Genomic DNA, 17,444 nt, shown 5'->3' with positions numbered 1-17,444 from the left:
ATGTCATTTTACCTCACTGAGCCCACTTCCCATGTTTAAAATGAAAGAGCATGGATTTACTGTTCCTCAAAGTGTGGTCTTCCAAACACTTGCATCAGAATCACTGGGCATGCTTGTTAAAAATCAAAGATTCCCCAGAGCAGAGCCCACAGCAGAGCACTGAATCAGAATCACTAGGAAATGGGATCCAGGAAACTGTATTTTAAGACACTCTCTAGATGATAAGATTATTTTTAGATACATACAGAAGTCTGATACCCACTGGAATAAATACTTAAAATTAATCTACTATTCTTTGTCCCATGATAGAAAACTTTGCCAGTTCCTATCCAATGTTTTTGTCTGTGTTTTTCAAATACACTAATGCTCTGATTTTTGGCACCTTTTGAAAATTCTCTGTTTGCTTTTATTCTTCATCAGGTGAAAGGCTAAAAATCAGATGCAAACAGGGTTTAGAAACTAACAGCTCATGGGCCACAGCTGGTCCAAAGAGCTATTTTGTTTGGCTTGAGCATCATATTATAAAATCTGAACTTGAATATTTTGAGGTAAGTCAAAGACTGCTCCATCACCAGCAGTCCCTACTGCTTAACACCAAACCCACTTCCCTCATTTCTGCTCCCTGCATGGCCCTTCATGGCATCCAAGTTCTCAACTGCCCATCTATGGTCCAGTACAGATTTCACATGCCTGAGATTGTGGATCAGCAAACTGAATAATTATTGTCAAGGTAATTCCAAAAGATAATGGAATTTAGAGGTCAGCTAGTTTAAATGCACATTTTGAAGATAAGTTACTGAGATGCCCTGAGAGGAGAAGAGGCTTGCCCCACGTGATGCAGTTATCAAGTAATGGGGACAGTTTGATGGGGCCAGACTCCCACAGACCTCAGCTTTCCTTCCTGAACATCTCCTGAGTCTCAAAGGAAGTACTTAAGTAAAGGGAGTAGTTTCAGGTATGAGAATTGTTTTGGGATTTAAACTAGAATAAATCAAATCTTAGCAGGGGGGAAAAGGATAAAATGCTGCCAAGAATACATGATATGGGGCTTCCCTGGTGGCGCAGTGGTTGAGAGTCCGCCTGCCGATGCAGGGGATGCGGGTTCGTGCCCCGGTCCGGGAAGATCCCACATGCCGTGGAGCGGCTGGGCCCGTGAGCCATGGCCGCTGGGCCTGCGCGTCTGGAGTCTGTGCTCCGTAGCGGGAGAGGCCACAGCAGTGAGAGGCCTGCATACCGCAAAAAAAAAAAAAAATACATGATATGGAAAAGTATATGGTATAAGTTTATTTCTGTACATTTGGAGAAAGAAATCAAGGGTACAAGTGGACTGACATCATATCACTCAAAAACTGCAAAAGGGATACATGATTATTAATAGTTTTTGAAACAACATTCCTTTATTCAAATTTTACAAACAAAATTACTACAAGAAAGTTTTGAGGGACTTCCCTGATGGCGCAGTGGATAAGAATCCACCTGCCAATGCAGGGGACACAGGTTTGAGCCCTGGTTCAAGAAGATCCCACATGCTGTGGAGCAACTAAGCCCGTGCTCCACAACTATTGAGCCTGTGCTCTAGAGCCCGCAAGTCACAACTACTGACCCCGCACGCGACAACTACTGAAGCCCGCATGCCTAGAGCCCATGCTCTGCAACAAGAGAAGCCACCGCAGGGAGAAGCCCGCGCACTGCAACAAAGAGTAGCCCCTGCTCGCCACAACTAGAGAAAGCCTGTGCACAACAACGAAGACCCAACACAGCCAAAAAAAACATTTTGATACTAAATTCTTGAAAATTGTAAAAAGAATATTTTTCCTGAAAAACCATCTTATTTATTCTTATGTTTCCACATAAAATCTTGTCTCTTATTTATAATTTAATGTTAAAGTTATAATCTTGTAATTTTAATAGGAACATTAAGACTATCTAGGCATAGAATTATGGCTTCTTTTTTTACCTTCTCTATTTTTAGCATAGACAAGTGGTTCTTAGACTAGCGTATGTATCACAATGACCTAGGGAGCTTGCCAAAGTGCAGACTTCTAGGCACTACTCAAGGTTCTGTTTCAGTAGATATACATGGGGCCTAATAATTATATTTTCAACAGGCTCCTCCTGGTGATTCTGAAGTAGAGGTCAGAGAAGCCTTCTTTAAGATTCACTGACTTGTGGAACCAGTGGGCTATTTAATCTAATTCTCCCATCCTACAAATGGGAAATTTGAGGCCCTGGGAGAGAGAGTTATTTGTCAAGGTCACCCAGTTAGTGGCAGAGCTAAGACTGAGCACACTACACACACTCTGCACAGTATGAGTCCTACAGAAGTGCCCAGAGAATGAATGAACTAACTTAACTAGAATGAAAAGGGCTAGAAATCATTTTAGAAATCGGTGAACATCAGGATGACCTATTTGCCTAATAGATTTTGTTCATTCTTTTAATCAAAGTAATCCTTTTAAATGTCAGTCAGAACAAAACCCTCCAAATGGCTTCCTATCCCCTTTGGAGTGAAAGTCAAAATTTTTCATCCTTTCTCACAGGGGCTTCAAGGGATACTCTTCCCCCCTCCCCCTCCCACTCTGCACTTGCTCTCCCCTCTAGTACATTCTCCCTCCAGAAGTGCTCGTGGCTCATCCCTCACTTTCCCTTCTCAGTAAGACCCTCTACCTGGCCATTTCACCCCAGCACTCCCTGTACGCTCTTCTTGCTTTCTTCTATGGAAATTATTACCCTCTGAAGTCCCATGTGTTTTACTTACTTAATTATTGCCTGTGTCTCCTCAGTCCCATTAGAATCTAACCTCCACAAGAGCTAGGATTTTCACCCATTCTCTTCTCTACTGGACCCCCAGTCCCCACAGCAGTGCCTGTCATATGGTGGCGACTCATTCAATCAACACCCACTGAGCACTCCCCCACGCAGGTACTGTGCTAGGCACTGGGGGAAGGTAAGCTAACACACACAAATAACACACATATACAGGTATGTTGCTCAGGCTTGGAGTCCAGCAGAGAAGACCAATTAATCACATTAAAACAGATAAATGAACAATTAAGATTGTGACAAGAGCTCTGGGAAATTCACGGTGTTCATGAGAACATAAGAGAGGATTTTACCTAGGAGGCTTCCCTGAGAAAATGACTGGTAATAATAATAACAGCTATAAGTTATTATGCCTGTTATTCTCAACACTTTCCATATATTAATGCATCTTCTCCTCAACATATTCCACTAAAGCAGGTACTATTATTATCCTCTTTTACAAATGATAAAACTGAGAAAGCGAGGGGTTAAGTAACTTGCCCAAAGTAGTAAGTGTCAGACCTAGGATTTGAACCCAAGCAGTCTGACTCCCATGTCCACATTCTTGACTACTGTGCAATACAGCTTCTCAGGAAGCTGAGCTCTCTGAAGAAGAGAAATTAAGTCTGCAGAGAGTAAAGAACATTCTAGGCTCAGTAATAGCATGTGCAAAGTGTCTGAGGCAGGAGGGAACAATGGTGCACTTAAAAACCTAGAAGGCCGGGGCTTCCCTGGTGACACAGTGGTTGAGAATCCGCCTGCCAATGCAAGGGGCATGGGTTCAAGCCCTAGTCCGGGAAGATCCCACATGCTGCGGAGCAACTAAGCCCGTGCGCCACAGCTACTGAGCCTGCGCTCTAGAGCCTGCAAGCCACAACTACTGAGCCCACATGCCCCAACTACTGAAGCCCGCACACCTAGAGCCCATGCTCTGCAACAAGAAAAGCCACCGCAATGAGAAGCTTGAGCACCACAGCAAAGAGTAGCCCCAGCTCGCCGCAACTAGAGAAAGCCCTCGTGCAGCAACGAAGACCCAATACAGCCAAAAATAAAAATAAATAAATTTAAAAAGAAATCTAGAAGGCCAGTATGCCTAGAGCACAAAGAATGAGGGAAGAGAGATGGGGGATGAGGCTGGAAAAGGAGGAAGGAAAGAAAGATGGGAGGAAGGGAGGGAGGGAGGGAGGGAGGAAGGGAGGGAGAGGGGGGAGGGAGGAAGGGAGGGAGAGGGGGGAGGGAGGAAGGGAGGGAGAGGGGGGAGGGAGGAAGGGAGGGAGAGGGGGGAGGGAGGAAGGGAGGGAGAGGGGGGAGGGAGGAAGAGTGGAGAGGAGGGGAGTGGAGGGGAGGGGAGGAAAGTAAGGCAGGCAGAGAAGTGGCTGGTCAGGTAAGAGCCAAAGCAGATGAAGGGTCGGACCCTATGGGTGAGGTTAAAGATTTCAGTCTTTATCATCCTAAAAACAATGACAAGGTAGTGAAGGTTTTAAATCCGGGCCAAGGGTGATGTGACCATGTATGCATTTCAAAAAGACACACTTGGCTTCAGCATGCCAAGTCTACTGCGAAGGGCGAGCACAGGAGTGGGAGGCCCAGTTGGGACTAGGCTTAGTGCGGGTGCATGGAGAAAAACAAGCTCACTGAAATGCATTTGGATCGTTTCCTCCCAACCATGTTTCCCTAAATCCTGATACCCCCACTAATTTTTAGTCCAAGCTTACCTTCTCTGACAAAGCCTCCTCAAGTGTTGCCAGTGCAGTATCTGTATTACTGGAATCAGTCTGCAAGGACTTCACTCTGTCTTTCAGATTGGTCAGTTGCTTGTCTTTATCCTTAAGTTGTTCTTGCAAGTTTTCAATCTGGAAGTAAAGATCACCATATTTAATGCACATTTTATTACATATTCAGTGCCAAGGTCCCTGAAGTGGACCTATCTAAAAAGAAAAATTAAAAAAGACCCAAGATTATGGAAATTGTCAGTATTATGAAGTTACACTTTGACTCAGAATCAAGGCCATTTTGAAGAGACCTTCTTTCTTCCATGTAATTCAACTTCGTGTTTAAATGGCAATACAGACGAGCAGAATATCTCCCTCCATGCAAATGCAAGCCCTTCAGACATGTAAGCACTATTATTTCTATCTATTTCTACCTCTTTCACCAGCCCTTTAAGTCTCAAGTCCATAAACCTAATCTTGGTGCAGTGAATCAGAGAAACACATATTCAGGATTACTTTATTCAATGAACAGACACGTACTGGGTGCTCATTCTGCACTAAGCACCATATCAGTATAAGGCAGAACCTATGTAGTCATTCACTCACTCCTTTATTCAGTATTAAACTTTGTGATATGCCAAATGTTGTCAAGTGGCTGTTTCAAGTAACCACATGAAAAGCCAAGTAGGTTATCACCAGTAGACTGTTAATGGGAAGAACCTGTGATATAAATCAAATGTAACAAGTACTAAACACTCCATCTGGCAAATAAGTCATGTGCTGGCAACCAACCAGCCACTTTTATCCACTATCTGCAGCCTGAAATAAACACACCAAATAGCCGATTATAACGCCTGCCCAGGAGCAACAGCAAGGACCTTCTCTTGGGCATTGCGTACATTATCATTCATGTTTTTATTCTCTGCTTTCAAACCATGTATTTCTTATCTAAGGATTAAAAAAAAGTCCCACTGTACAAACAATTTATTCATATTAAGGGTTTTAAAATGACAAGGAAAAAAAGCAGTACAACTCTAAGATAAGTCCATTCAAAATATTTGTATTCTGCACCCAGGCTTTCTCAGGAAATCATTCCAAATGCATGTTTCACAATGTGTGACTCAAACAAATTTGGAGATGACTCGATTCACGTAGCATGAATCTGGAATGGCAATACAAATAATGACAAGAGTAGAAGCAATAATGAGAAGGAGGAAGGTTGACAGTGGAGGTGGCAGCAGTAGCAGCATCAAAATAGCTCTGAATGCAAAGATGCTGACCCTCAATCTGACGACAGAGGACGTGGCTAACTTTTCCAATGATTAAAATAGATGTGGCCTAATGGAGATGGACATTTCCTCCTTCCATTCTTCCCACCTTCCTTTGCGCCTTCCTTCCTTCTTTTATTTTTCCCTTTCTCCTCCCCCTTCCTTCTTCTCCTTCCTTTTTTTGCCAATGTATTTTTTAATAAGACATGTTTTCTGCCTTGAGACAGACAACCTGGTTTGGGGAAATAATTAACCTTCTCCTTCATCAAAATGCATTGTATTCCTATTCAGCTACCACTGTAAGAATTCAGTGTCCCTCCATGCAAAACACAGGAACTCAAAAGGTATAATCATCTGCACTCAGAACAAAGGCTCCCTCCATTCCAGACAAGTGTTCATGGGGTTACACAATACAATAAGCAAATATATGAGTGAGCAAAAATATGGATGGTTACATATCAGAATGTAGTCATTATACAGAAGAAGCCAGCAGCTGAGAGGACTGACTCTTGAGAGAGTGTGTGTTATTATTTTGAGTACACTCACACCCACATTTGTGTACATACGTGTGCAAATCCATGGTGGCTCCAAGCAAACTGATTAAGTTCCCCGTGTTCACCCTGGGAGAGAGTGCCCTGGACAGAAGAAAGGGGACTTTCTCTCAGGGCATCAGCCCTGGTGTAGTGGCATCACTGATTTCAAGGGACTTCAGGCGCTGCAAATAGAGGCTAAAGAAGACTGCTGTGAGACTCCCTGGGGCCTCCTCAGTTACTGGGGAGATTAAGGATGTTGAGGGTCAGTGGTCCAAGGAATACTCAGGTAGGCGATAAGAGCTGGAGAACTGTGGGCTGGTGAGACACAGGAGTGACATAGCTATTATCTCACATCTAAGAACTCAGCAGAAGAGCCAATTATACCACAGACAAGATTGAAAAACAGAGCTGGAACTGGAGACATTTACAGAGGTAGGGATATACCACTTTAAAAACGTTGCACAAAGATCACCAAGAATGATTCTTAATAAAGACAAGGTACAGACCAGGGTGGGGAATATATAGCCTCTTGTGTAAATAAAAAATAAGCCTATAAATAGATACATATACACAGCTATTAATATAAAATTTTTTTCTGGAGAAAAAATTCACAAGAAATTTTAATAGTGTTTAACTTTGGGGGAAAGGGTCTAGGGTACAAAACTGTGGAAGAGGCCTTCTGTTTCTCTTTTTTGAACATTTCTGTAGTTCTCTGCTTGAATTTTCTAACCATGTGGGTTTTATTCATTTTTAATGCCAACCAAGATTATCTGGTTGGTAAAATTATGGGTAATTTTTAGTTTATATTTGTATATAAAAATTTAAACCATTATGCAAGTATTTAAAATCATGTTTGCATACAATTGGTAACTAAGTAGAAATCGGAGAATGAGAAGGAAAAAGAGTAGAATGTAAAATCATATGATATTTCTTTGTAAAAAGAAAATTCTAGCACAGAACAACAACAACAAAATATATATATGGAACTCACTAAAGTATTATTTGGCAGTGGTATGAATGATGATTTTACTTTTCTTCTTTATACTTTACTGCATCTGCCAGCTTGTTCTCCTTGAACATAACAGACAGAATAAAAGATATTTAAGACTGACTACAAAATATAAGAACGGTTCTTTAAATGTGTTTTGAACAGTAAGTTTGTGCTTTTTAAAAGGACTCATTGTAAGAGGAAATATTCCTTTCCTACTCCAAGGAGGACTCAATTCTTAAAATTTTAAATTTAGGAGACTGGGGCAAATGTAAAATTCTGTATCTTTTAAAAAATTATTTTTCAGCTTTCTAATGTTTGTAAATTATTAACAACATTTACAAGAAAAAAAGCAGAAACTTTTCTTCAAAGGGTGAGGTTGTACTAGGTTGAAATAGCAGGCAATGAAAAATAAGCAAATTGAAAACCTGGGTTTAGGATTGGGGATGGAAAATGAGGATTTTGTGAGAAATTCCACATGCTGCAAAAGACTGAATCCACCTAAGCAACATAGTCAACTCACTGGTCACTGTGACTTGATAAAATAAGAGATGGGCCTGAGCACAGGGCTTCTCCTTGCCTTTGAACTAAGCTGCCTTTTCATCACAGCTAAGGAGACTCAGAAGGAGCCGGTTTTGCTGAAGTGGTACCTGCACCACTCAGAGCAGACCACTGGAGAGGGGGCAGGGGGCAGGGAAAGCTCAGGCCCTGGAGGTCACCAGGCTGCCCTAATCCTAATGGCTTCAGACTGACTTCTGAAGCTCCAGGCCTGCCACGCCTGAGAAGGGGCAATGCCCAGAGGGAGCTGTTTAGTGAGTTTTCACACAAATGCAGCCCTCAGTGGGAGAGCTGTCACTGACTAAACAGCAGCAGCCTCCTTTACTCCACGTTTGCTCCCCTCCCATCTGGTCTCCAAAACTGCAGCACAAGTATCCTTCCTATAATGCAGATCTGACTGAATGACTTCCTTTCTTAGAACTCTTCAACTACTCCCCCATTGCCTCCAGATAAAGCCCAAACTCCCTGACATCATACATGAGGCCCTTCACAGGAAGGCTCACCTGGTCCTCCACTATCCCCAGCCTCACCCCAGCCTTGCCAAACCACTCCTGCTATCTCCCAGGACCAGGCTTTCTCATAGCCTCTCCATCTTTGCCTATTCGTTTCTTCTGCTTGGGAGATTCTTCTCGTCCCAATTTTTTACCCTAGTCCTACTCAAATATTTAGATATCAACATATTCCTCACTTCCTCCAGGAAGCCTTCTCTGTCCACAACACCCACTCTGGCCCAGGCTAAGTCTCCAACTTTTCACACACTTTTAAAATCACCTCTTTACTTGTCTCTTTACAATGTGGCTGTGAGTTCCATTAAGACAAGAATTCTGTCATACTCACTATTGTATTTCTGGCCACAGCAACCAACTGTGTTGGCAATATCACATATTCACTTATTAAATGAATGAAAGAACAATGGAAGGAACCCTAAAGAGAGTGTCTTGTATGAAAGGAAGAGACCACAGCATGTGATAGCTGAGTCCCTTCAGTTCTTAGATCCTACAAAGAAGAAAAAGCATGGAGAAGCTCCATATTTAGCCAGAGTACCTAAAACACGCTGAAGCATCTTTACGCTTTCAAATATTACCCAAAGGTATCTTTTTGTCTGTTTTCTTTATAGAGTTCTGAAATTTAGTTACTTAAAAAAAATTTTTCTTTTCTCCATATATCTCTGTAGTTTCTGTTATCCAAATCTAGGGTATCAGTCAAACCTTTCAGCTGAATCAACAAAAACAACGCAGTCTGGTTTAAGCAGAAAAGGAGGAGGATTCACAAACCACCAGCAATACTGCAGAACCAGGGTTGGGGAAGATAACCCAGAACAATGCCCATAGTTTTGATGCGACTGGTCTAGTGCAGACACTGTTGCCCCAGCTGCAGAATACCAGAAACTGAGATTTACAGCACAAACCCAGCTGCCATGGACCACTGAACACCACCGCTAGCCCTGTAGCTGTGCAGCACCATGGCCTCCACCTTACAGACTGTGCAGCAGAGAACGCGTCACATTCTCAACATTCCAGCAACTCTGGGGCAGCTACATCTAATGAGCAGAGCCAGGGTCGGGTACACAGCCCAGCTGCAAAGGAGGCTGAGAAACCAAGTGTTGACATTTTCACCTTCCATCAGGAAAGGTCCTTCATAAGATCAGAAGAGAGTGCAAAATATGGGTAGCCAAAAAAAAGAAAGAAAGAAAGAAAAAGAACGCATATCTACACACCTAGGGAGAGCATGGGTTGTTAGCTCCTGAACCTGGAAACTGGACCATCCTGAAACAATTTCTCTCAACTGTCTCTCTCAAGTTCCTAACTCCTGTAAAGCTAAGATTTGACTTAGACACTTGTCCAAATGTGGTCCATGCAACTCTTTGTTGCCAGTCTATAAGATAACTACGAAAATCGAGAGTGCCTATGTATCACACCAATATTCAAGAACAAGACTGATGGACTTGTCACCGTGAGCAGTATATAGGCAAATTGAGATGTTTCTGAACACATGAGTCACATGTGGCTAGAACTGCACAATGATCATACACAGTACGACCACATATTGTTCCATGACAAATTAGATATTTTAAAAAAGAAACAGCTTGGGAAGCATGAATTTACAGGCCTGCAAATCTCACATAATGCTTCAGAAATACCTTTTCTTTTTTTTATTGTGGTAAAACACATAAAGCAAAGAATTTGCCATCTAACCCATTTTTAAGTGTATACTTCAGCAGCAGTGTAGTATTTAATACCTTCATAATGTTGTACAACCAACACCGTCAACCACCTCTAAAACTCCATCTTATAAAACTGAAACTACCCATTAACTGATAACTTTCCATTCCCCCTACCCCCAGCCTCTGGCAACCACCATTCTACTTTCTGCATCTACAATTCTGAGTACTCTGAGTACCTGATATAAGTAGAATCATACAGTGGTTTTTGTGTAATTGGCTTATTTCACTTAGAATAATGTCCTCAAGGTTCATCCAGAGCATACATCAGGATTTCCTTCCTTTTTTAATCCTGAATAACATTCCATTGTATGTATATACCACAGTTTGCTTATCCATTCATCTGCTGATGGATACATAGGTTGATTACACATTTTAGCTATTGTGAAAAATGCTGCTATGAACATGAGTGTACAAATACCTCTTTGAGACCCTGTTTTCAATTCTTTTGGTTATATGCCCAGAAGCAGAGTTGCTGGATCATATGGTTGTTCTACTTTTAATTTTTTGAGGAACCACCATACTGTTTTCCACAGTGGCTGTACCACTTTACATTCCCACCTACAGTATATAAGGGTTTCAATTTTCCCACATCCTGTCCACCATTTACTATTTTCTGGTTTGTTTGTTTTTGATAGTCGCCATCCTAACAGGTGTGAGATAGTATCTAATTGTAGTTTTGATTTGTATTTCCCCAGTGATTAATGATGTTGTATGATCTTTTAATGTGCTTACTGGCCATCTGTATTTCTTTAAAATGTCTCTCCAAGTCCTTTGCCAATTTTTAAATCAAGTTGTTTGATTTTTGTTGTTGAGTTTCAGAATTTCTCTCTTTATTCTGCATATTATTTCCTTATCAGATATATAATTTACAAGTATTTTCTCCCATTCTATGGGTTGCCTTTTCACTCCACTGATATTGTCTTTGGATGCACAATTTTTAAATTTTTTCATGAAATCCAATTTGTTTATTTTTTCTTTCATTGCCTGTGCCTTTGGTGTTATAATCAAGACATCACTGCCAAACCAATGTTGTGATGCTTTTGATCCATATTTTCTTCTAAGAGTTTTAGGTCTTACATGTAGGTCTTTGATCCATTTTGAGTTAATTTTTGTATATGGCGTCAGGTAAAAGTCCAGCTTCATTCTTTTGCATATGGATATCCAGTTTTTTCCCAGTACCACTTGTTGAAAAGATTCCTTTCCCCACTGAATGGTCCTGGCACCCCTGTCAAAAATCATGACCATATATGTGAGGGTTTACTTCTGGATTCTCCATTCATGGTTTGTGTTTATGCCAGTACTACACTGTTTTGCATATAATAACTTTGCAGTAAGTTTTGAAATCAGAAAGTGTGATTTCTTCCAGCTTCATTCTTCATTTTCAAGACTGTTTTGGCTATTCAGGGTCCTTTGAGATTCCATATGAATTTTTTTCTTTTTTTTTTTTAACATCTTTATTGGAGTATAACTTCTTTACAATGGTGTGTTAGTTTCTGCTTTATAACAAAGTGAATCATCTATACATATACATATATCCCCATATCTCCCCCCTCTCGCATCTCCCACCCACCCGCCCTATCCCACCCCTCTAGGTGGTCACAAAGCACCGAGCTGATCTCCCTGTGCTATGTGGCTGCTTCCCACTAGCTATCTATTTTACGTTTGGTAGTGTATATACATCCATGACACTCTCTCACTTTGTCCCAGCTTACCCTTCCCCCTCCCCGTGTCCTCAAGTCCATTCTCTATGTCTGAGTCTTTATTCCTGTCCTGCCCTTAGGTTCTTCAGAATCTTATTTGTTTTTTAGATTCCATATATATGTGCTAGCATACAGTATTTGTTTTTCTCTTTCTGACTTACTTCACTCTATATGACAGACTCTGGGTCCATCCACCTCACTACAAATAACTCAATTTCGTTTCTTTTCATGGCTGAGTAATATTCCAGTGTATATATGTGCCACATCTTCTTTGTCCATTCATCTGTCGAAGGACACTTAGGTTGCTTCCATGTCCTGGCTATTGTAAATAGAGCTGCAGTGAATATTGTGGTACATGACTCTTTTTGAATTATGGTTTGCTCAGGGTATATGCCCAGTAGTGGGATTGCTGGGTCGTATGGTAGTTCTATTTGTAGTTTTTTAAGGAACCTCCATACTGTTCTCCACAGTGGCTGTATCAATTTACATTCCTACCAACTGTGCAAGAGGGTTCCCTTTTCTCCACACCCTCTCCAGCATTTATTGTTTGTAGATTTTTGGATGATGGCCATTCTGACCCGTGTGAGGTGATACCTCATTGTTTTGATTTGCATTTCTCTAATGATTAGTGATGTTGAGCATCCCTTCATGTGTTTATTGGCAATCTGTATATCTTCTTTGGAGAAATGTCTACTTAGGTCTTCTGTCCATTTTTGGATTGGGTTTTTTTTGGATATTGAGCTCCATGAGCTGCTTGTAAATTTTGTACATTAATCCTTTGTCAGTTGCTTCATTTGCAAATATTTTCTCCTATTCTGAGGGCTGTCTTTTCGTCTTGTTTATTGTTTCCTTTGCTGTGTAAAAGCTTCTAAGTTTCATTAGGTCCTATTTGTTTATTTTTGTTTTTATTTCCATTTCTCTAGGAGGTGGGTCAAAAAGGATCTTGCTGTGATTTATGTCATATAATGTTCTGCCTATGTTTTCCTCTAAGAGTTTTATAGTGTCTGGCCTTACATTTAAGTCTTTAATCCATTTGAAGTTTATTTTTGTGTATGGTGTTAGGGAGTGTTCTAATTTCATTCTTTTACATGTAGCTGTCCAGTTTTCCCAGCACCACTTACTGAAGAGGCTGTCTTTTCTCCATTGTATATTCTTGCCTCCTTTATCAAAGATAAGGTGACCATATACTATAGAAATTATCCCTGAAAGTATGGTCTTTTGGCATTGTTTTTTTTTTCACGCAGTATGATTCTTTGGAGATCCAGCCAAGTTGTAATGTTTACCAATAATCTATTCTTTTTATTGCTAACTAGTATTCCATGGTATGGATACATCAGCTTGGTTAACCATTCACCTATCTAAGGATGTTGGATTTTTTTCCAGTTTTTAGCTACTACAAATAGGCAACTATAAACATTCATGCACTAGTTTTTTCCATGAACATAAGTTTTCTTTTCACTGGGATAAATGCTGCCCGAGTACAACTGCTGGGTCTTATGAGAGCTGTAATTTAGCTGTACAAGAAACTGCCAAACTGTTTTCCAGAGTGGCTGCACCACTTATACTTGCTTTCACAGAACAGGAAGGCCAATTTATTACCCTTTCTTTCTATAGTTCATGCCTTTAATATCAATTCTATGAACCTGTTACCTAGCCCTACATTCTGAAGATTTTACCCTATAGTTTTTCTCACAAATTTATAGTTTTATGTTTTACATTTAAGTCCATGATCTACTTTGAGTTAATTTTGCATAAGGTGTGAGATTTAGGTTAATGTTCATTTTTATTGTCTATGGATGTTCAATTGATCCAGCAACATTTGTTTAAAAAAAGGCTATCCTTCCTTCACTGAAATGTTTTTGCATCTTTGCAAAATATCAGTTAAGCATATTTGTGTGGGTGTATTTCTGGGTTCTCTGTTCTGTTCCACTGATTTATGTCTCTGTCTCTCCAATAATACAACACTCTCTTGATTACTGTACTTACATTGTAAGAGTTAATGCCAGTAAAGTGGTATTTCCTACCTTATTCTTTTTTTCAAAGAATGCTTTAGTTAATCTAGGGCTTGTGTCTTTCCGAAAATTTTTTATAATAAGCTTATCTACTTCAATAAAAACCCTTGATGGAAATTTGATAGAAATTTCATTAAACCTACAGCTCAGTTTTGGGAGAATTGACACCTTTACTATGTTGAGTCTTTCAAACCATGAATACAGTGCATATCTCCTTTGTTTAGGTCTTCTTTGATTTTTTTCGTTAACATTTTGTTAATTTCAGCATGCAGAACCTGTACATGTTTTGGTAAGTTCATATCTAAGTATTTCAGTTTCTTTGGAGTTATTATAAATGGTATTATGTTTCTAATTTTAGCTTCCACATATTCATTGTTAGCTTATACAAATGTAGTTAATACCTGTGTGTTCAGTTAAGTCTCAGGATACAGGACAACACACATGAGAGAAAGTGGTCTGTAGTTTTGTCCTGGAGGGTTTTTCTTTGCTTTTGCTTTTTTTTTTTTTTAAATATTATTTTTCTGTTTTTGGGTGTCAAGGTAATACTGGCCTTATAAGTTAGTTGGAAAATATTCCCACATCCCTTTTTCAGCAAGAGATTAAGTAATATTAGTGTTAATTCTTTAACTATTTGGTAAAAATCTCCAGTGAAACTATCTGGGCCTGGAAATTTCTTTTTCAAGAGCTTTTAAATTACAAATTCAACTTATTTAATTGTTATAAGATTATTCATGTTATCCATTTCATCTTGGTTGAGTCTGGTAGTTTGCAGTTTTTGAGGAATTGGACCATTTCCTCTAAGCTATCAAATTTATGAGTATGAAGTTGTAATATTCCTCTCTCAACTTTTTAATGACTACAGAATCTATAATGGTGTCTTGTTTCATTTCTGATATTGTTGATTGGTACCTTCTCTGTTTTATCTTTTTATCAATTTTATTGATTTTTTCCCAAAGAAGCAGCTTTTAATTTTATTGATTTTTCTCTATTCTTTCTGTGTTTTCAATGTTATCTATTTCTGCTCTGTATTTATTATTTCCTTACTTATACGTGTTTTGGGTTTATTTTGTTCTTCTTTTACTGGTTTACTGAGGTAGGAACTTTGAATATTCATTTGCTACCCTTCCTCTTTTCTGATGTAAGTATTTAACGCTATAAATTTCCCTCTCAGCACTGCTTTAGCTGCATTCCACAAATTCTGATATGTTGTAGTTTCATTTCCATTCAGTTATATGTATATTTTTTCTTTGAGACTTCACTTTTGAAGCATGGATTATTATCTATTTAGCATCTGTGAACCATAAATTATTTGTAGATTCTCTTCTCTATTACTGAATTCTAGTTTGATTCCAGTATTGTCATAGAGCATACTCTATGAATTAAATTCTTTTAACTATGTTGAGGTTTGTTTTACCACTCTGCATATGGTCTATCTTGGTGAATGTTACATGCATACTTGAAAGTAATGTATAATCTGCAGTTGTTGGGTGGAGTGTACTATATATGTCAAATAGCTCTTGTTAGTTGATAGCTGTTCAGTTCTTCTATATCTTTGCTAATTCCTGTATTTAGTTCTATCAATTGTTGATAGTGGGGTGCTGAAGTCCCCAACTATTATTGTGAATTTGTCTACTTCTCCTTTCACTTCTATCTGGTTTTAGTTCATATATTTTGAAGCTCTTTTAGCTGGTGCATACACATTTAGATTTGCTGTCTTCTTGGTGGATTACGTCTTTTATTATTATATGTCACCTATTGTCTCTGGTGATTTTCTTTGCTGTTAAATCTACTTTTTCTGATATTTATATAGCCATTCCTCCTTCTAAAAAATTTGTCTTAACATGATATCTTTTTCAATTCTTTTACTTTCAACTTACCTATGACATTGTGTTTGAAGTGAATTTCTTATAGACAGTATATAGTTGTGTCACATTTTTGTTGCTGTTATTGCTGTTGTTGAATCCACTCTGGCAATCTCTGTATTTTAACTGGTATATTTTGACCATTTATATAAAGTAATTATTGATATGTTAGGGCTTACTTCTGCTATTTTATCATTTGTTTTCTGTTTATTTCCTTGGTTCCTCATTCCTCTGTTTCTCTTTCCTGGCTTTCCTGAGAGCTACCTGAAGTATTTTTAGGATTTCATCTTCAATTATTTATACAATTTTTGAGTATAGAGTTTTGCATATTTTCTTAGAAATTGCCATATGTGGTGCAATTCACATATGCAACACATCACAACCTACTGATATAAATGTTTTACCATTTCAAATGGAGTATTGAAATTGTACTTCCTTTAAGGTCCTTTTACCTTACCCATTTTTAATATATAGTTATCTCATTATTTCCTTTATATACATTGAGCACAACAGATACTGTTATGATTTTTGCTTCAACCGTCAAATATGATTCTAAAAACTTAAAAGAGAAAGACAGTCTATTACATCCAGTTCTATTTCCTTCCATTCCACTGTTCTTCCTTCTTTTCTGAAGTGCTAGTCCTTCTGTTATCATTTCCTTTCTTTTTAGAGAGCTTTCTTTAGTCTTTCTTTAAGGATACATGTGCTAGTCTGTTGGTGGGAATGTAAGTTGGTGCAGCCACTGTGGGAAACAGTATAGAGGTTCCTCAGAAAACTAAAAATGGAATTACACTATGATCCAGCAATCTCACTCCTGGGACTATATCCAGACAAAACTATAATTCAGAAAGATATATGTACCCCTATGTTCACAGCAGCACTATTCACAATAGCCTAAATGTCCATTGACAGATGAATGGATAAAGAAGATATAGTATATATATATACAATGGAATACTACTCAGCCATAAAAGAGAACCAAATATTGCCATTTGCAGCAACATGGATGCAACTAGAGATTATCATACTAAGTAAGTCAGAAAGAGAAAGACAAATACATATGATACCACTTATATGTGGAATCTAAAATATGACACAAATGAACCTATCTATGAAACAGAAAGAGAACCATGGACATAGAGAAAAGACCGGTGGTTGCCAAGGGGGAGGGGGTTGGAGAAGAAATGGAGTGAGAGGTTGGGGTTAGTAGATGTAAGCTTTTGTATACAGAATGGATAAACAACAAGGTCCTACTGTACAGCACAGAGAACTATATTCAATATCCTATGATGAACCATAATGGAAAAGAATATGTTAGAAAAGAATGTATATATATGTATAATTGAATCACTTTGCTGTACAGCAGTAATTAACACATTATAAATCAACTTACTTCAATTAAAAAAAAAAGGATATATGTGCTAGTGACAAATACTCTTGGTTTCCCATTATCTGAAAATGTCTTTAGTTCCCTATTCACTCCTGAAGGATACTTTCACCAGATAGAGAACCTGTGGCTGAAAGATTTTTCTTTCTGCACTTGAAAAATGTGTCATATCTCTCTGGATTCCATAGTTTCAGACGAGAAATCTACCATCGTTTTATTTGGTATTTATTTCCCTATAAATATTGAGTGGTTTCTCTCTGATTGCTTTAAGATTTTTTTTATCTTTAGTTTTTAGAGGTTTAATTATGATGTGTCTTGGTATAGATTTCTTTGGGTTTGGGTTTATCCTATTTTGGGTTCACTCATCTTTTTGAATCTGTAGGCTTATACCTTCTGCC

General features: G+C 38.9%; 1 protein-coding gene across 1 annotated transcript in view; it reads right to left on the bottom strand.

Moving 5' to 3' along the window:
• The window catches only part of ERC2 (ELKS/RAB6-interacting/CAST family member 2), a gene marked incomplete at both ends in the record, with an annotated part of 834,864 nt that overhangs the window by 432,590 nt on the left and 384,830 nt on the right, over positions 1 to 17,444 (bottom strand). Inside the window, one exon of the mRNA XM_082849011.1 lies at positions 4,518 to 4,655. Coding sequence (XP_082705137.1) covers positions 4,518 to 4,655 — 138 coding nt within the window. The remainder of the gene's footprint in view (positions 1 to 4,517; positions 4,656 to 17,444) is intronic.

Source organism: Leucopleurus acutus (genome assembly GCF_964270905.1).
Source record: "Leucopleurus acutus genome assembly, chromosome: 10".
NCBI classification, from domain to species: domain Eukaryota; kingdom Metazoa; phylum Chordata; class Mammalia; order Artiodactyla; family Delphinidae; genus Leucopleurus; species Leucopleurus acutus.
This window is presented reverse-complemented; position numbering and strand designations above follow the sequence as displayed.